Source organism: Acanthochromis polyacanthus, chromosome 11 (genome assembly GCF_021347895.1).
Source record: "Acanthochromis polyacanthus isolate Apoly-LR-REF ecotype Palm Island chromosome 11, KAUST_Apoly_ChrSc, whole genome shotgun sequence".
Taxonomy (NCBI): domain Eukaryota; kingdom Metazoa; phylum Chordata; class Actinopteri; family Pomacentridae; genus Acanthochromis; species Acanthochromis polyacanthus.
This window is the reverse complement of record NC_067123.1, coordinates 34422019-34442866: the sequence shown is the minus strand read 5'-3', so window position 1 is coordinate 34442866 and position 20848 is coordinate 34422019. Positions and strand designations below refer to the sequence as shown.

Below are 20848 nucleotides of genomic sequence, written 5' to 3'. Positions count from 1 at the left end.
GTGCTTTTCTTGTTTCTGACTGGAACACATTCTAAATCTTATTCAGCTTGCAAGCAAACTGTGAGCATTCAAAGAAAATTCAAAAGCCAGGGTAAAGAACTCTTCATTGACTCAGAATATGAGAGCAAAATATGACAACTAGTGGTCATCCTGAGCCACAGGTGGAGGCAGCAGTAAAAGCAGCACTGTAAAAATACTGCAAAAAAAAAAAAGGAAAGTAGGTGTTATTACCAACATACACCTGAAATATGGTTCATTTTTATATTCCTAAATATATAATGTAATGTTCTGTAATAATCTGCAAGTAGATTTTAATGTAGCACTCTATCCATAAACTGTTATGTTCATTTAGCTTGCAACCAAGCGCCACTAAAACTGTGCGGAGCATCCAACCAAAGGTTTCCTTATTGACCCACTGGAGCAGGATCACATGGCAGTCATCTTGTTATTAGGTTGTGTTAGTTTAGTACAAAGTAAAATGACGGCTACTGGCTACACTCCGATGAAACTTGATGTAAATATTCAGTGCGGTCTCAGCAGTAAACTTTCTCCTTTCGTTCAACACCCTTTAGTGATCCAGGAAACACAACAGACTCACAAAGCTGTACTCGGCAGTAAAACTACAGGTAGAACCAATAACAGCAGTGGTGGCTCCATTAAACAGAGCCAGTAAACAGCGAGGCAGCAAGCAGGGAAACAGCAAACCTCAATAAATAAATAAAGAAGGCTCTCTAGCAGCCCTAAGTGTGTTTAATTGTTTCTGCATGATAAATGAAATTAAAAATAAAATAAAGGCTTCTCCATCATCTTTTCATGATCGAGTAAAACAGCAGAACTAAGGCGCCCAGATAGCTCAGCCTGCTGATTTTGGTTCCAAGTTTGACCAAGGTCTTCCCCCCCATTCTTCTCCCTACATCCTGTCTGCCTTTTCACAAACTCGTCAAAAACAGCAAAGAAAAATCTTTAAATAAACCAACAGAACTAAAGATGTTCTTAAACTAATATTCAAGAGTGAGAAAAAAAAAGCTAAATCAAAAATTTGTACTAAAAACTTTATTCGTCGAAGGTCGCTCATCTGTACAATGACCACAAAAAAAAAAAACAAACAGGTGGTTAAATTATTTTAACTGTTACAAACTTGAGTAGCTCTAAAGACGGGTTTAAAAAAGCAAAGATGGCAGCCTGTTTCTGCAGCTGGATGGAGATTACGGTGGCATCGGCGCTCTCATGGGAACCCGAGGAGGAGCACCCGGGGGTCTCGGTGGCATCGGAGGTCCTCTCTGGAAACCAAAGGGAGGCGGGCGAGGAGGACCAGCGCCGTAGCCGGGTGGAGGCATCGGGGGAGGCCCTCTCATACCTGGAGGCACGGGGTGACCTGAGAGGAGCAGAGGAGGAACACAATCTGATGAAACATCTGGTAAAGCACTCGGAAGGAGAAGTAAAGTTGAATAAAAGTCTGAGGAGAAAAAAGTATCTTGGGATAAAATTTTCACTTCAAGTTAATTAATTGTTAATATAGACAGCAGTATTTAGAACCCTTTCTTCATTTCTAGAACTTGCAATATAAACAATAATTTTACACAAAGCCTTCTACCCATACTGGATGCAGATGGAGGTGAAATTCAAGTGTCGGTGCGCCCAAGAGGTTAAAAAAAGGGTTATGAGGCGTGACAATTATCATCCGGTGAATTTTTTTGCTACAGTCATCAACTCGCCTCTAATATCAGCTTTGGAAAGAGTGATTCCGTCTAGTAGAACATCGTGACTGCAGCTGCCAGGAAAAAAGTGGCAGCATGAAATCCTGATTTTGCCATGACAGTTTGAGGCTATTCTGTTTTCTAGCAGTCATTATGCTCCTTCATTTCACATCGTCCTGTGATTTAATGGTGGGTCATAGCAACAGTCACGTTGTGGGATTTTAGTTACAAGTTTGACATTTTCAGAAATTCACAACGAAAACTGAGAATCATCACTTTGCACAGCATAAAAGGAGTATTAAAAAGCAGTGAAAGATAACAATGACAGAATCAACTTCCCACTCATATCATCTGTTCTGTAAATATATCTCTGGATATTGGAGGTTATTGATTTTTGTGTCCTGGTTGAGGACTGATCAGGTCTCTTTGATGGTTCACAACCCGGCCTGTATTTCTGACTCAGAATTGTCCTTTGGTTTTTCATTTCTTTTGCAGACTAAGAAAAGGTCATCCGCTCCTTTATCTCTTCTAGACCCGACTACTGCAGTGAACTTTACTCTGATAAAAGCATTCAGACTTTTCCTGACATAAAACACCGCTGCCAGTTGCTCTTAAAACATACAAAGAGAAGTAAGCACTTTATAGCAATATTTGCTTCCCTTCACTGACTATCTGCGAGTTGTAAAATCGATTTTAGGATTTTCTTGTTTATTTTTCAAGCTTTAGATGCTCTAGTTTCCATCCATATCTACTATCTTCTAACTCCACAGAAGCCGGATTACTAATTGAGATCAATGGCAGAGTCTGAACAGTGGTTCCTAATTCTCATCTTGCCACTAAAGGTGACTTTTCAGATTGTAGAGCTCAGCCATGTAAACTCACTGCACAGTTTTAAATCTCTGAATAATCACTTTTATCAAGTGACTTTTCTTAACTGATGGCATTTGTTATAATCAGTTAGTATTGGTGCCTGTCAGAGGAAGAAAATTTTAGCTGCTGCTTTATTTGCAGCTTCATATGACAACAAACTGTTTCAAAGGTCCACTACGAGCTCTCCACACTCAGAAAACCTGACATTTTATGGCTGAAATGTTTCTTCTTTTACAGAACTGAAGCACTTCTTAACTATGAGATTGTCTTCAGCAGGATTGTGTCAACACTACAAAACACTGAATCTGTTTTCCCTGAATATAAAAACATGTTATGTCATTGAGAGAAAAGCCTTCAGTTACTCATTTACAAGGACACCGCCTTGAGTTGGTTTTCCTTTTGGTACTGGACAAAACACCAAATCTATTTTTGCGCCATCGGAAAAATAGTACGCTACTGAGAGAATCCTTCCATTATTCTTGTAAAGGTATACGGCTTCAAGGGTCTTTTCTCTCATCTGTGAGCCAAAAACACTTTATTTTGACAACAAAGACTAGAGGAGATGCCACAGTGCTCACCCATGGGAGGTCCATACGGTGCTCTGGGAGGCATGCCCATAGGTGGGGGTGGGGGCATGCCGGGGGGCGGCGGTGCCCGTTGGTTTGATCCCGGTGGAGCAGGGGGTGGAGGCACCATGCCAGGAGGAGCAGGAGGAGGCATGGGCATCTGAGGCATACCTGTGAGGCAGAAAAAACGAGTTCAATCGTACATTTTTGCCGGAAAATCGAACCATAACTGTGGAACTGTACATACATTCAAACAAGCAGCATGTGTGATATCATGATTGCCTTCTAGGGCCAATAAAACCCTTTAAACTGGCTCACATGCTTGGCAGCTTGTCTTTTAATGAACATAAACTACAAATCTGGCATTTTGTGTGCATAACTAGTTTTTCTTGATTTGCAAATACAGAGACCTGATGGCTTTACTATGTTAACCTCCTCCATCTCCATGGTAACTGATTGCTGTGGAGCAGATTATGTTCAGAGTTTTGGATTTAAATCAGCTGGAAGAAGCGTCTCCATTTAAACAAATCATGAATGAAGCCATGTAGTTACAGTATCACACACAGTAAGCATCATGTTGCCATAGGAACCCTAGGACATGTATTCAGGGATGCAGAAATCACATACAGATGTTTTTCTGTTTTCCTGGTCAGTGATTTACACTGCCGGTACTGCAGATGGTAGAACAGAGTTTAGAATATGTATTGGTATTTTTATCAAAAGTATGAAATCAATAACATCAATTTCACTTTGATTTGGCCAAAAACAGAAGCGGTATCCTGCATTATGGGACAGTGTCACACCTAAATGCACCTCATATCATATCAGGTTTAAATTTATGAAATTTAAAGTTTACCAGCTGCAATGTGCAGCTCTAAGTTGGAAGTAATCAGCTGCATTGCTGTGCTCTTTACCGCCATAATTACTTCTTATTTTTGTGCAGTAGATTAAACACTTGACAGCCACTTGTATATAGATACAGACAGAGTTGGAAGTAGAAAACCTAAGTTAGCATTGGAAGTTGATCACCACCTTTGTGATGCCCGTCAACTCTGGCTGAAGTTTTAGTTTTTGTTGAGCCAACTTACACACACACAAAAAAACTGACTACATCAAATTTTTTTCATAGTTCAGCACTCAGGTATTGATTTTTTTCAATCTTTTTGATTTCTTGGATTTCATTTCAGACAGCCGAGCCACGAGGGAAAGAAGGACAAAAGTCACCTGTTACCCTCCTTCTCCAGTTTTTGAGTACAACCACTTCAGAAAATGTAAAGCTCCAACGCACATGTCAAAACTTTAACTTTCACACTTGCAGCCAGTGTGGAAAGACATTTAAATCATTGAAGTCTTACCTGGATGCATGTTGCCAGGGGGGAAGGGTGGTGGTCCAGGTGGAGGTCCTCCAGCACCCTGTGGGCCCGGCGTCCCTGCTGTTGGCGGCATGGGCATGTTGGGGGGCATCGCTGGAGGCATCGATCCAGGAGGAGGAACAGGAGGGAAAGCACCCGGAGGAGGCATACCTGCACAGAAACATGTTCTATTTGCATTACAGCTTTACATTTCATCTTCGAACCCACTGATGATTTTATTTCAGCCAGTGTCATTACTATGTAGCATTTCATTAAAGGGACAATTTCTCAACTGTCATGTAGAGTTTAGTCCACAGATTGGCCAAGATTAAATCAACCCAATCTTTTATCACCTACTGAGAAAAGAGGCATCAGTCAGAGCAGCAGTTACATTCCCTACAAGATTCTGCTTCATCTCAGTATCAGTAAAAGAAACATATCTGTTTTTATGACACATTCAGCTCCTCAATCTACACCCATTATTCAAAGACATCTGATACATATGAATTCTGACACTGAATTACAAAGAAACACACCAACACCACTGACAATGGCTCAAAGGAACAAAACCTAAAGAAAAAAAGGAAAACTGTGGATGTATAGATGAGCCTTTACACCCAGAAACTGTCCTTATTCAAATGGCAAACATTTTCTTTTCAGACTAGTTGAGAGCGCAACTTGAGATAAAACTTTGTCGAGTGAAATATGTATAACTGACAGAATAAAATGTAACAGGAAAGACATAAAATCTGTGTGTATGCAGGAGTCACTGCACGGAGAACGACAGCACAGAGAGAATTTAAGCAAAGTTCCCTTTCAAGGATAAAGCAAAACAGAATAAAATATAATGGAAGAAGACTTGACGGATAAATATACCTTTCTAGTCATACATTATTCGCTTTCTCATCTCATTCTAATATTGAGCAAATAAATGAAAGTCGACATGCTACCTGTGAAGACACACAGATTAAAAAAGAAGCATATCTGATCAGTCAGATGTCCCACTGAATTATGCTGGCGAATATTTCCTCAGTAGATCAACTGAATAGAGATAAGAGTACAGTGGTCATTTTGCAGCTGCGTCAAACAGACATGTACTAGTATGTTCTCTGTTATCATCTATGAACTTATTATTAACGAGAACAGGCTCAGGTAACCAACAGTAGCTGAAAATGATCTAAAACTCATAGCAATAGTGATTGAATAACCACTTCAATAGAAAGCAGCCCATATATTTTAACATTTATCCTGAGCCCCGGCTGTCTTTCACTCATACCTGGGATTGGCATCCCAGCTCCCATCGCGGTTAAGACCGGTGTTGGTGCAGACGGAGGTGGAGGAGCATCTGCAAACAGCTGGTGAGGCCTGTCTGCCTGAGACAGAGGGTTCTGTGCAGCCAGGAGTCGCTCTGCAGCCGAGCCGTGACGCTCTCCTTTGGAATCCTTCTTGAAGGCGTAGGACACCGTGATGGGTCTGTTGCAGAGATACTGGCCGTTCATAGCCTCGATGGCGGCGTCCGATGCATCAAAGCTGGCGAAATTAATGAAAGCATAACCCTTGGAGTTGCCGGTGTCTGGGTCTCGCATGATCTTCGGCGTCTGGAGAATCACCCCAAAGGCACTGAATGTGTCATAGAGCAGTTTCTCATCAATCTCTGGGTCCAGATTACCAATGAAGATGTTAGCACCGACATCCAGGTTCTTGTTGTGTGCTGAAGCCTTATTAACCCTAATTGGTTTGCCGTAGAGCTTTATCATATTCATAATTTTGATGGCATAGTCAGCATCCTCTTCACTAAGGAACTCCACAAAGCCATAACCTGAGAAAGGAAAGTAAAACAGTTGTTCATATTTGTTAATTACAGATATTGTTGATGAATACGCATGCTTTTACAGGACTTATTCCCCTTGAATGGCAGATATTCTTTGATACTCACCTTGATGTTGGCCAGTGACCCTGTCTTTGGGCATGTGTGTGTTCACCACAGGACCAGCCTGCAGGAAAAGCTCCCATAGTAACGGCTCAGAGACTTTCTCATCCAAGCCACCGACATATACGGTGGCATCTGAGAAAAGAATTCAGAACAACCTTCAAGTGAAAAACGCCTTAGAATAACTTGAGCAACATCAAAATACAAGGCAACAGAGATGCTTAATTTCTGACCACTGATAATTATCTACACATGTGCTTGTATTTCATTGCATTGTATCATTTCTAATGTAATAGTAATGACAGAAATTCTATTTGAAGACTAGTAATCTGTGATGGAGATTTTACATTCTTAAATATATTTGGGTAAATGATATTGTTCACTGTCGACAAATAAGTTGGTTTTTCTAAATGCAGTCACAATTAATGAAATTAATTACAAATGGCAATATTGATTCTCTTCTTTTTTCTTTAAGATAATAACAATAAACTAATAAGAAGATAGTATTTTGATATGCAAGCCAAATGAGGTCTTCTAACCTCTTCTGTCACTCATTAAAATGATCAATAAGCTAATCTGTCTATTAGGCTTCTTATCTAAAATATATTATCTAGAGGCCACGTCTGCATATTTCTTCATCATCGAAAGCTATGTAAAAGCACCACCATAAATAATAGCACCATGAGAAACACAGCAGTATGGAAATTTAACAACCGCGCAGAGCTCTGCTACAAGCTAGTATGCTAAGCTAACATTAGCTGCTAGCTAACAAAACGTACCTCTGTTTCTAATTAGCTAACAGCAGCTGCCACATTTTATATAAGCCAAAATAACCGCTGGACTTTGGTTTCCTGTGTATCGGGCAAGTAAAATGAATTAAAGTTGATACAACTTAATTAAAAGGCTAAATTAGCGGCAAGTTAAGCTAACAACAACTGAAAACTTCCATGTGACCGGCCGGTTCTTAACCAGAAAATATCAACAAATGAGGCGGTCAACGGCGCTGAGCGAGAAAAGGTGAACAGTTTGACGTATAATCTAGAAGGAAATTTATAAAGACGGTAAACAACACAATGAAACAGGCACATAAATAAAGGATTTACCTTGGTTTCTTTCTGAAATTGGTCCCGCTGCCATGTTGAATGACCAACGCAGGGGAAGCGTTGTAACCGGATGTCCCGCCTCTTACTGCGCTGTGTGTCAAAATAAAATAAAATAATATTGTATTACTTTTTTTAACTGATTGTGTTGCTGTAATTATTTAAACAACTTTATGTTATTTATGTCCTAATTTTTTGCTTGCTGTTTACTTTTATATCTTTTCAGTCTCAAAACACGTTGTAACTTTGTTTACAGAAGATGCTACATAAATTAAATGTGTTATTCTCTTATATATACAGTCTATGGTTATTCTAAATAATATAATAATATATAATAAGTTCCCACCTGACTCCCTCAGAATTAACTATTACTGTTTTTTGTTGTTGTTTTACTATAACTGTGGGATATTTAATGTACCTATGCATAATATTACCATCATAACATTTTTATCAAATTTCATATTATCGTTACATAAGGAACCAGAACGAACCTGATATCAAAAAGTGGGTAAAAATAACATCTTTTGTATGTTTGATATGATATGACCTTTGAAAGATTATTCAAAATACACTTTTTAAAGTTTTCTCCTGTGAATTTAAAAAAAAAAACACATTAATGGTGTCAGTAGTTTTTTTCTATTATTCTATGTCATACATACCAAACTGATGCAGTTTTTGCTATTGAAACTAAGATATACTCCATAGGTACACCATAGGTATTTTGGTTCTAGACTATGAAGTGGTATGCTAGCTCAAATGCGTTGTTCATCCAGGAAAAAACTTTTACGAGGCTATTTCCAATACTTATGAAGCTCTAAGGGCTTCAAAACACTGTAAAAAAAAATACACAAATTTAAAAGTATAAATTCGTGACCCACCTGAATATACTTTGATGGCATGTAACTCAGAAAATATACATAGCATGAAGGTGAAATTTTGTGTGGCCTGAGAGCACAGATGTTTCGTCATCCCCCCCACAAATGGTCAAAAGGTGACATCAATGAGTAGATTACGTTCATAAACATCATTATCAATCTAAAATAATGTGTATCCTTTAATAAAAAATGAAAACAGAGCAGCGTGACAAAGAATAAACATTTGTATCAGCCAATTTATTACATTTACATATAAATCTACTAAAAGTATAAACATGGAATACAAAATGTTCATAGAAAATACATACAATTAGGGCCTTGAGAAACACTTTTATAAAACAATACTGTATCGAATATGAAACATATAAAAAGAGAACTTAATCAATACATCATGCATCAAAGCCAACACATGAAAAGCCAAAGACATTTTCTTTATAAAATGAAAAAGAAAAAAAGACTTCATTGATAACGATCACAAAGAAAAGTCGAAGGCATTTGCAAGAAGAAAGCTCTCAGATTAATGGCTTGTGGGCAAAAATCACACATACTGAGCATCTACATGAAAAGAAAAAACACAAAAACACACAACTCAAGATCTCCAACTTCCTTCCTGCGACCAGCTCTTTTTTTCCCTCATTGATTACTTTTTTTTTTTTTTTTTTTAAGAGTTCACTGGACAGCACTCAATGAAACTATAACTGCAGATTCTGGGAAGCTATTTAACTCAAAATATAAAATGCAATAAACAGAAGTAAAAAAATATAAAATGTCAGATTAGAAGGGATGGATTCAAGGTGCAGATTTGTGAGGTCAAAGTGTTTTTAGTATTTACTGACGAAAGCTGCAGGGTTTTTACTAAATAGGCAAAATACTTCATATTTTCATACCTGTATTGAACATAAAGCTTATTACACAAGCTGAGTACCAAACCAGTGATATATGGTTATAAGGTTGTCACTTTAATAGATCCTTTATAATCGAATAGCGTGTAACATATTAAAGGAACAATTTGACATTTTGAGATGAGAAAACTGACATCATTCTCATGTTGGTACTTGTTAAGTGATTAGTCAGATTATTTCCTGCCCAACTAAAGAAGAAGAAAATAACTTCTATAAAAGTAGAAAATTTGTAAGTTGTTATTTTTGCGCTTCTGTTTCTGCATGCTTTACACAAATGACATGTAATGAGCCAAACTGTGAGCTTTAGGGGTGCTGTTTGGCAGATTTTGCTGCCTTAAAGCAGAGCTAGGCTAGCTGCTTCCATCTGTTTTCAGTCTTTATGCTAAGCTAAGCTAACTGGCCACTGACTGTGGAGTGAGTGTGACGTCAATCTTGTCATTTAACTTTCCAAAAGGATTCCTTTGACATACTGTAACAGTAACATAGCGAGTAACCTTTACCATCTTTACATGTAAAGACGAAAACAAAATCCTTTAAAGACCCCATTAAGTAAAATGAAACTTTTGAGGTTTATTTTTTTAGACATTGCATGCTGTGAATCCCATAAAGGCACAGTGATCCCAGAGAAGAGATAAATCAACTAACAGAACAATACAACCGGTCTGGTTTCAATCATTCTCCGTTTCTTTCTTGTGTTCTTTTTTATTTGCCATCTCCTATTTTGTGTAATCAGTTTCTGCTGTGCATTCAGCACCGAAAATGAGCTCTCCTGCTGTTTAACTTTCATACTTTCAGGCCATATTTTCTTCCAACCGGAGCCCATTATCAATTAAACTCTCGCCTCCTTCTTTGAAATACTACCTGTTAAAATGCCTTCATCTTTATAATGCATTAAACAATTTAGGCAAATGGAGCAATATAAAGATTTACAATTACATTAAGAAAAAAGGTTATAAGTGCGAGTTATTTTACATAGTTTAAGCCTATGGACAAGCCAGAAAAAAAAAACAATTTCTGCTTTCGGCATCTCAAAAAAGACATAAAACACAGGAGCTGGTACTGTTTTGTATTTGCTGCAATGACTCACGCCTGATGAATCATTTTCTGGCCTTAATTTGACCTCCGATCAAGGTTGAGACCTAATTCAGTCCAAACAAACACCAACTTTTTTTGAACTCTTCCAGCTGACGCACATGACAAACACAATCCGTGACACGAAAATACTTCCAAAGTTTAACAGCGTTGGCTTAAGCATCCTTTAGTTGATAGCACACAGAAAATATACATTCGGCTAGTGTCATGGCCACCAAGCAAATTCTAAAATAGTCAAAAGCCGCCATAAAGAAAAACAAAAACATAGTGATAGCTCACTATCTGTTCTTTTTTTTTTTTAAACCTGAGCTGACATCTACAGACATTTTTTATTTTATTTTGCAAAGTACCCACATATTATAACATGACTTCAAATGAGGATTTAATGCTCACTGGAATTCTTGTTTTATTTCAGGGATGCAGTTTTCATATATTTACAGTCTCAGTAAAACTGTTGGGATAAAGCTGAACACCCAATACAGAAAACCTGATGTAATATAGTTCATTTCTGTTATTATCTAACATTTTAGAATGTTTTGTGTATGAACAGACACAGGGTACTTGCTATCAGAGTTTTACAATCCACACATTTTGGCATCTTAACATCCCAAATACTATATGCAAGAAAACACAACCAAAAATCCTTAAAGAAAAAAAAAAGACGCAGGTCTGACTGAAGAAATGATCTACACCTCACAACTGTTTGGTTTGATGGGTCATAGTGGCGTATGTCCCGTACATTCACTGACCAGAAGAAGGCTTTCTGTAGGTCTACACTGAGGATGTAAACCCTGGTTATGTAGTATGCCTCAGCATTTTTACAGGCATTTTGTTTAAAAAAAGCACTGTTATCCTGTAATCACTAGGCACAGAGAGGTAACGGCTATAGCGGCAGGTGGTTATTGAACGGACGGATATGTATAATTGTGTAAGTCAAGGCCTGATTACCTGGTCCTCAAAAACAAAACTTAAAAAAGTTCACCTTTATATCTACGAAGCGATCGATACTGTTACCAGGAATCCTACGGAGTGTGAAGGCATGTTTCCGGTCGGTTTAGTGCGAGGGCAGAGTGGCAGTGTTGGCGGCGCTCAGCTGACCCACAGCCAGCATCAGGATGTCTTTCTTCTCTTTGTAAAAACGCAGTTCTCTGCCTGCCAGCCGGGCGTCCTCCAGTTCTCGCTCCGTCGAGGCCAGCTCCTGCGCGATGGTGCTGGCCACGCTCTGCTCCCGGTTCACCCAGTCGGCCGCCATCTGAGTGCGCATGTCGTCGTCCAGAGCCCGATGGGAGTAGTGAGCCAGCACCTCCTGCAAGGCAAAGAGTCACAGTCAGCTTCATGGGATGGTCCAATGGGTACTACAGGACGAGGAAACAAATGGACTGAAGTTGGAGGAACAGTCATGCCCACTAGTGCCTCTGGAGACGATAACAGTCTAGGAACAAAAGAAGACTAAAAACGAATGGATGAATTGCACTTGAAGAGTCTGGTCACACGTCAGGAAGAAAATGGAAGCCCCTTTAACTACCTAAAGAGCAATTAACTCAAACTGACCCGTTTCAAAGTTTGACAATGTGGAAAAAAAAAAAATAAAAAATAAAAATAAAAAAAAAAATATATATATATATATATATATATATATATATATATATATATATATATATATGTATATATAATTTTATTTATTTTTTCACTGTGAAATTTCTGATATCCACATTTTTAACATTTTTGAGAAATCTTTGAACATTTTTGGTGGAAAAAAACAGAAATGCTTAAAATGTTTCTTTAAGTTCTTTAAGAACATTCACATAGAAATCAACCAAAATCCAGCAAATTTTGCTATAATAAAAATCCAAAAATTCAGGAAAAAATCCCCCAAATTTCTGAAAATTTGCAAAACATTCAGGAAGAACATTCCAATAATTCCTTAAAAGTTTCCCTTAAAAGTTTTATTTAAAAACAATTTCCCCAAATTTGGCAAGAAATTTCTTGTAAATATTTTCAAAAAATGAGGAAAAATCTTCCAAAAAAAATCCTAAAAATTCCATATATGATTACATATGTATCAGTAAAATCTCTAATCATTTCTTTAAGAACATTCACAAAAAGTCATTTTTTTTATTTGATTGATTATTTTTGTTAATTTTCTTAAGAAACATTTTTAACTTTTTTTTTCCACCAAAAAATGTTAAAAAATTTCCCACAAATGTTGAAAATGTGGACATCAGAAGTTTCACTGTGAAAATATACTTTTCCCCTCATTTTCAAATGTGTCAATTTTGACCCACAGGACACCACAAAGGTTAAAAAAGAGTCACAGTTACGAGTGTGATCATGTAAAACCATACAGCTTGAATAAATATTCTTTCTGCTATCTGCATTTTGAGCTGCTTCACCCAGTGGGACTTCTGCAAATCTCCAGCCATAACTCCAAAGGCAACAAAAGCTTCATCATTCTGATCTATGATGTTTCACGTGCCAACTATCAGCCAAAACCATAAACAGCAAAGCACATAAATATCATTTTTTCTAAAGCATGTTGTTATTTGAAGCTTACTCCTGGAATAAAAGGCAAAATAAACAGAATTTATTTAGTTTTATTGTTTTGAATATCAGGTTAATAATACTGCCAAAGCCCAAGAATGGTGCAATGACATAAAAAGTGCATGAACATAAAAAAGACAAAGAATTGATTGAAGAAAAAGAGAATGGCAAAAAAGAGAAGGAAAACAGCGCTGTGTATGTGCGCGATATGCGTATAATAGGCTATGTCAAGATAATTGCCACGTTCAGTGATGTTTTAATTATATGTCACTCATCTTGTCACTTATTTCTCACGGCAACTTGAAGGGTTTATGTGGGGATATTTTTAAAACTTGGCAGTGCTTTGCGTGAACTGTTTTGTAGTGATTTTTTATATGTGCAATTTAGTGGCAGGTCCCTGATCTAAAAGATGCTTCCAGAAGAAACAAAGCTTAAGTAACTAACTGAACTCCATCCTTTTGGCAGCCTGTGTTAGAACTTATAGAGATGTCCTTTTGTCATCCCATTGCTGCAAAATATTCTGTCTGATTTGTCTGGAACAGCTCCTTAATGATGTATAATTTGTTCATTTAAAAGACATCAATGTCACAGCTGAAGGCCACCGCTGTACTTGGATAATTGGAGTCATCTGTGAGGTGGTTTTAGTGTGTACCTGTCGGGAACACTGTCGTTCTCTCATGGCTTTCAGGCTTCCATTCCAGTGCAGCAGCTGGAACACAGTCATGAGCTCCTGAAACACAATCAAGAAAGCAAGACTAAGAGACCAACCGCACTTCAGAATATTCAGATTTTAGTCATTCAGCATGGCAGACCAAGAACGATGCCCTAAGACTGCCTGTTTCCAATTAGAAACAGGGTTAAGATGCTCCAGCTTTCAGCTCCATACTATTAGCAAATGACTAAATAGGACACATGTGGGCCCAAACTACTGTATGTAATCCTACTGGAGCTGCACTTACTCAAAATGTTCCTACATTTATCAAGCAATGTTCCTGTGTCATCTTTTTAAGGCTCTGTTTTTTGTGTCATATGTGTAGTGTACACATTCATACTGAAATCTTTAAAGTTAGTATCAGGCATCAGGTTTGCCAATGATATTAAGTGTACAAATAAAAAAAAAACTAAAATGCTTCGTAAGGATGTTTCTGACAGTTATTCACCTGAAACTCCAGCATGGACTTTCCTTTGTTGGACTCAAGCATGAAGCGAAAGGCCCCGATCCCTGTGTTGGGATTGTCGGCCTCTTCTCTGTTTCCCTGTGAACAACAGCAGTTGGTTAATGTCAGCCAAACACAGCTCGACTTATATACTTACTACATATTTGCTTTTCCAGTGGAACGACATTTCCTTCTTTTTGAAGCATCAAGTATGCGTTGTGATCAACAAATCCCAAGTGTTTGCTATCCCCCTCAGTAGTCTTTTTGTGCAGCAATACGCTGCTTCAAGTGCTTCAGCCAATAATAATAAATGATTGTTTCCATAAATAATTATGGAATTTGTAAAGACATGATCATAATGAAGACAAAAAACCTCAGTTTTTTAGTTTTAATAAAAATCTAACCAAGATACACCCCCTGTCAAAAGTTTTAGGACACTTTCTCATTCACATAAAGTAGAACCTGTCCTACAACTTTTGACAGGGGGTGTATCTACCAAATTTGGTACACATATGCAGCACATCAGGCTGAACAAAAAAGTCAGTGACAGCCACATTCCAAACCCAACAGGAAGTGAGCTATTTTACGTTGAATGTCAGATTTTGCCCATTTTTCATTTTTTTCTAGAGTCAACTCCTCCTAGGGGGAAACTCCAATTCACCTCAAATTCAGCCTGTACATACAGGAGGCCTTAATGATCCAAAGTTATTAAAATCTTTTTCCAAAGTCAAAGGGCGTGTCCGTGGCGGCCTCTGGAATTTTGATCCTTCGCCATGAAATTTCAAATGCTGTGTAAATGCCCTGAACATGCTCCAATCTGCCTGAAACTTTACATGTATGATCAGAGTCCTGCCCTGATCACATCCATATGATGAAGGTAGTGTCTACAGATACGGACCCGTACCCGTAGCCTGTGGCCTACGGATACGGCACTTTCCATTTGCCAGACAGATACGGACCCGTACGCGAGTCTCGCGAGTCAAGAAGCTGCTAACCACTGCAAACTGTTGAAAGGTAAGCAAAGGTTAGGGTTAGGGTTAGTGTTAGTGTTAGTGTTAGGTTTAGGGTCCGTACCTGTAGTACCGATGCTACGGGTCCGTACCACTAGTGTCTACCGGGAGTCACGTGACCAGATCTCGCGTATCTGATTGGCAAATGGAAAGTGCCGTATCCGTAGTCCACAGGCTACGGGTACGGGTCCGTACCTCTAGCAACAACCTATGATGAAATACACCCCTTGTCAAAAGTTGTAGGACAAGTTCTACTTTATTTGAATGAGACAGTGTCCCAAAACGTTTGACAGGGGGTGTATATCCCATGGACTTCAAAAGTACATCAGTTCTATATTGACCCATGTATTGGTCAGACTTTCATTATATTTACTGTAAGTCAAAAATCTGCATACATGTTGCCAATTGCAAGGTGACAAATTCCAAAATTAACCTAATCCGTAGCTTATTTCCTGTCATATTTCTGGATGCACATTAAAACAGACACACATTTCAGAATTCAGTAATTATTCTGACTTACATTGAAGGAGGCCAGAGCCTCATTCACGCTCTTCTCAATGAAGTCGTCTGTAATTCGACGCGAGGGATGCTCATTAAAAACAGAGTTCATCAGAGCGATCTTGGCAGCGCTGCGCCTCGCCTCGGCCTTAGTGGGACAGAACTGTCAAACAGCGAAGACAACTTGTATTAACGGTCAGATTCAATCACACACACAGACATTCAGTCAAAACACCAACGATAGCCAGTGTTTATAGGGAGTGAAGTCCTCCAAGTGCAGACAGATGTTAAATTGTCAATTTGTGGTGTTGAGTTTACGTCTATATTTGGTGCGTCTTGTGGAGTGTTTGTGACATTATTTGTACAGTATGAAGGGTTTCTTCCAAATAAAGCACAAATCAAAAACAACACCTTTTTTTGCAGATAGTGTACCTGGAAACTCCCAAAGCAGCTGCCCCCTGGAAGGCTGACATAGCAAACATACGGAGGGCTGTTGGACGGCACCATTTCATAAACAACTAGAGCTCCGTTCCGCAGATCGGCTCCTCTGGTCAGCTTCATCTGCCAAAACTCCTGTAGAGCTTCCACCACGTTTACTGAAAGACGCAAAGACAAAAGACGCCTGGTTACACTGCGGTACATGAAACCATTACTGCAGCTTTACATGTGTTTGTCTTCAGCTGCTGGCCGAGCTCTGCAACATCCTCTCTAAACAAAAAGATGGAAAGGGCCAAGGGAAGGTCGTCTCCAGGATGCCAGAGGTTTTTCCTGAAAAGATTTCGGCTGCTGCCCAGAGGAAATTCTGCATCACCTCCGAGGAGCCGCTTAAAGAGAAACACCCTCGACTTCTGCACTGTGTGAGAAAATCCCCGTCGTCCGATAGGAAACAACAACATGAGAGAGCTGTAAATTCTGCAACTGAGTCATAAAAGAGTATTTGGGTTTGGGTCTGCAGGGAGATGTGAGCAGAGCCAGCATTACCCAGAGTTCTTTGACTCTTGTTGTCTCTCGGTTCTGTCCTGCTGAGCTCTCGCTGTTTGAAACCAGGACAGGCAGAACTGCCTCTCGCTCACGTCCAGGCTGGAGCTTGATCAGAAGGTTTTTGAGCTGCTGCTTTGTCTGACATAGAAACTGAAGCCTTGAATGCAAATCGTTTTTCACGCTCCTACTGTGGGACAGTTAAACACCCAAAACATACAGTCCTCTGGTTATTAGGTGATCATAAAGTAAGAATTAATGTGCTTTGGAGCTTTCCAGCATGAAGTTATACACAGATAGACAGTACTGCATTGCTTATTTACTCTTATACATCATGCTATGGATGGATGGATAGACAGACGGACGGACAGATAGACGGATACTAAGAAAATTCAAGAGGTGTCTGATCACTACCAAACTCATCCTGTAGCATGACAGTAAGTCCAAACCAGAGATTTAAAGAAAAATCTTCCCTCCTGAGACAGATGGTAAAGCCCCGACCATCTGATCCCTGATGTCAACTTCCAGTCATTCTGGGATTACGTGAAGAAACAGCTTACATGCCGAGAAGCACCTTAAAAAACTGTCTGCAAGCGTATCTAGGAGAGTCAGGGTTCACAGCTTATATTTATTTACGTTTTTTGCCCTTTAATGCCATTTGTATGACGTGAATCTGACGTTCACATGTATATGAATCCCTGATGTAAACAGGTCAGAGAGTTTCAAGATGGAACTCCATGGAAGACTTCACATTAGATGTGTGTTGGATGCAGTTTCCCTAAACCTGGGGCCAAACAAAGAGAGCACAAAAAAGCAGCTCAGACTCTCATGAATATTATTTTTGGGGACCTACACTGCGCAGGACAGGGACAGATCCTCGCATTTTCATCTATTTTTGTCAGCTTTTAAGCATTTCCTTCCAAACAAAAGTGGGAAAAGAGAGGAAACATTTAAAGATAGCAAAATTTCACATGTGACATCAGCGCCCGTCCAGAATTAGGTCCTCTAAGTGACGGTTAAAAGGCATGAAATCCAACAGCAACAACCTGCATCGACACCTCTGATCACAAATCAACACCTTCACGCACTTTTTCTTAAAATACTCCACAGGATGGACTAAAATGGAAGCTTTTAATGTTAACAACGGCACCAGCAAGAGTAGAAAGAAATGGGTCTTTTAAAGTTAGAACCTATTTGAAGCAGAGAAAAGCCAAATTACATCTTAATGTGGGGGGAAATATTTTATTACCAAAAGCCTAATAAAACGGTCTTTATGGCGCTGCCAGTGTTGAAGCTGTTAAGTAGCCTAAATGGGATAAAGGAGAGACGAGGCTGTTAGTCAGAGCACACAGGGACAATCTTTTGGAAATAAATCCTATTAGCACAGGACAGGAACACTTGAATTAGCTCCAACTGCCAGCATTATTTCACTGCTTTCAGTCTAATGTAAGTTTTCGGCGTGTCTCTTGATGAAGTGCGTACACGACGCCTGCCAAGAGAATCAAAAAATAATCAAATAAATCAGTAAATTCTAAAAAGAAAAAAAATGAATAAAAGGTTTCTATTACTCTATAAACCGCATCCATCTGGTAGTACTTACTATGATGTATAGTTTGGATTTAAGACAAAACACATAAAGAAACTCTAATTTCCCTAATTAAAAGTGGGATATAACCTGATTTTTTTGTAAATCATGTCTTTACCACAGACAAAGCTCTTTTGTTTCTCAAGGTTTGTAGTAATTTTCAGTTCACATGAAGCATTTTGCCGTGTCCAAGTTGAATGTCATGGCTAATTTATGAGTATAATAGCTCATTGTTGGTAAATGTAATCCCTCAGAGCTGCGCTTGGTAATCCCACAATAACATGATGGAAGCCTGAGATCAGAAAAATGTAGATTTTCTTTTGAAATATATAGATTATTTACATTAAATAGAAACAGATTTATAGGGTATTTACAACTTCAATACTGTAAAATGACATTCAAAAGGGCATTAACCCAGTGAAGACGCATTCAGGGATGTTACTTTAGGAGTCATTTTGATCAACACAAGCTTGTTATTTACGCATAAAGTTAATTTAAATATCAAATTTTGACGTTAGTCTCACATTAACTGTAATCTAAATGTTACATGCACTTAGAGAAATTATTTCTGACTTCATTCAATGTTGTCCTCAGTCTTCAAGACATTTTTCCTTGCTTGTTACCTGTTAAGATGATGGTGAACATATTTTATGGTTTTGAAGTTCATATCCTATGTTGAGGGGCATTTAAGCTCAAAAAGTCCTAATTTAACTCATCCATAAACTTACATATGACTCTCATGTAAATAACAAAACATGTTTATTCTTAAAAAAATAACTATTTGTGGCTCAAATTAATAAGTAACAGTCCATATGACTCTCATGTAAACAGTAAGTGTGTGTGTGTGTGTACACTACCGTTCAAAAGTTTGGGGTCACCCAGGCAAGTTCATGACACAGTGATGGAGCGATGGTTTCTGGAAATGTTCCTCTGTACCCTCACGTAGGTGTTCCACTAAAAATCAGCTAAATAGTCATTTACCACATTAACAATGTCTAGACTGTATTTCTGATTAATTTAATGTTATCTTCAATGAAAAAAAATGCTTTTCTTTCAAAAATAAGGACTTTCCTAAGTGACCCAAACTTGTGAACAGTAGTGTATATTCTCCTAAAAAGCAATTTTTGTTTCAAACTAATGCATAACCCTTATTCTGACTATGATGTAATCATTTAAACAAAAGTGTGTGTATGTATATTCTTCAGAAAAGCATTTTCTTGGTTCAAACTAATGCACAACCCTTCATATGACTCTAATACAAACAGTAAAACAAAAGTGTAAGTTTCCATATTTGTGTACAAAGCATTTTTGGTTCAAACCCTCCACGTGACTCCCATGTGAATAGTAAAAAGAAGCTTTTACATCTACCGTATATTCTAGTAGGAAAACAAACCCAGGGACTGGTTTTGTGCTGTCAGACTATGATAACCACTAATTTCGATTTTAGAGCTGATTAAAGAGCAGCATGTGATAAAACTATCATCAGACTGTACATGAAAACTGACTGTATCTGGAGTGGAGTCATATTGGAGACATCTAACCCCAGTTTATCATCTAGTTTACCTACCATAAAAACTAAAACAGGAAACTTTTATTCCCAGAAACCAGGCTGCAGACCCTGCATGAGGGTTTATGTGACACCGTGCAGCTGAACATAAACATGACAGGAATGCAGCTTTATGGGCTTTTTCCAAACAAATGGCGCAGCTCAAAGTGTCTCCACAAAGTCCCCTCCCCAGCATTAAACCAACACATCTCCATCTGTGGACGTTATCACCTCCAGACTAACCTCTGCCGTAACCTTGCGTGTGCTTGGCGAAGCTCCGGACCACCGCCTCCACCGCCTCCTTCAGCACCGCCGGGTTCCCGGGGTGTCCGGCGGCCCCCGGCCCCAGCCCCGCTCCCACCCCGCCGTACAGGCTGTGGAGCTGCAGCGGCGGCGGCGGAGGAGGAGGCCCGGACGAGGCGGACAGAGAGGCCGGGGAGGGCAGCAGCGGCGCGATGGGCACCGTCACCCCGGGCCGGAGGGAGGAGCGGAGAGTCCCGGTCGGTCCCGAACCGAAGCCTATGCCCGGCTGCAGCCTCTGAGGGCGGATACTGTCCGGGAGAACGTTAGATTCCATTGTCCCAACGTAACGTCTGCGGAGTCCGGCTCTGGAGAAAATCTGGAGCGACCAACCCGACGGCTTCAGCCGAAAAAGTGAGCTTGAGGGGCTGAAGGAGGGAAGCGTTGGCTGGATTTAGTCCGTCACCGCCGAAATAAGAAGTTATCCGACGTTGATTCGACACATACCAGCGCCGCCGTTCATCCTCGCTGTGTGGATTAGACTGCGGGTTTGTCACTCAGATGCTGCCTTCAGGGACCGCTCGGATACGCGGCCTCCAGCTTAACCCATGGTTGTTAACTAGCCTTTACTGTCTTGCTTACATTTTTTTCTTTGTTTTACCAATTTTGTTGCAAACAAGCTGATGTCCACTACCAGTCAAAGGTTTAGACACACCTTCTCATTCAATGCTTTTTATTCATTTGCATTATTTTCTACATTATAAATTAACCCTCCTGTTGTCCTCATTTACTGGCACCAAAAATATAGTTTCCTTCTCTGAAAAAAATCCAAAAAATCCCCCAAAAAATCTCAAAATTTTTCAAAATTTACAAAACCTTTAGGAAGACAATTCCAATTGTTTTCTTAAA

At 39.2% G+C, this 20848-nt stretch overlaps 2 protein-coding genes across 2 annotated transcripts; both read right to left on the bottom strand.

Annotated features, from left to right (window-relative positions):
• Positions 1-1038: 1038 nt before the first annotated feature.
• On the bottom strand, positions 1039-7631 carry sf3b4 (splicing factor 3b, subunit 4). The gene is made up of 6 exons (XM_022213579.2): positions 7519-7631; positions 6422-6550; positions 5762-6304; positions 4489-4656; positions 3146-3304; positions 1039-1375 (listed from the first exon to the last, which is right to left on the bottom strand). Exons 1-6 carry the CDS (start codon positions 7550-7552, stop codon positions 1206-1208), a joined length of 1203 nt encoding a protein of 400 aa, XP_022069271.1. The 5' UTR covers positions 7553-7631; the 3' UTR covers positions 1039-1205.
• Positions 7632-8606: 975 nt separating this feature from the next.
• On the bottom strand, positions 8607-20520 carry lix1l (limb and CNS expressed 1 like). The gene is made up of 6 exons (XM_022213463.2): positions 19943-20520; positions 16023-16186; positions 15613-15753; positions 14086-14181; positions 13578-13655; positions 8607-11690 (listed from the first exon to the last, which is right to left on the bottom strand). Exons 1-6 carry the CDS (start codon positions 20274-20276, stop codon positions 11439-11441), a joined length of 1065 nt encoding a protein of 354 aa, XP_022069155.1. The 5' UTR covers positions 20277-20520; the 3' UTR covers positions 8607-11438.
• Between the last annotated feature and the right edge of the window lie 328 nt (positions 20521-20848).

Bases quoted from the DNA above. Each gene is read 5' to 3' on its own strand.
- sf3b4 (XM_022213579.2), bottom strand. From the start codon at position 7,552: ATGGCAGCGGGACCAATTTCAGAAAGAAACCAAG. The intron at 6,551-7,518 runs GTAAATCCTTTA...TTCTTTTCTCAG, and splicing joins AATTTCAGAAAGAAACCAAG to ATGCCACCGTATATGTCGGT. The intron at 4,657-5,761 runs GTATGAGTGAAA...GTTTCTGTGCAG, and splicing joins AGCTGGGATGCCAATCCCAG to GTATGCCTCCTCCGGGTGCT.
- lix1l (XM_022213463.2), bottom strand. From the start codon at position 20,276: ATGGAATCTAACGTTCTCCCGGACAGTATCCGCCCTCAGAGGCTGCAG. The intron at 16,187-19,942 runs GTTAGTCTGGAG...TGCGTCTTTCAG, and splicing joins CACGCAAGGTTACGGCAGAG to TAAACGTGGTGGAAGCTCTA. The intron at 15,754-16,022 runs GTACACTATCTG...GCTGTTTGACAG, and splicing joins GCTGCTTTGGGAGTTTCCAG to TTCTGTCCCACTAAGGCCGA.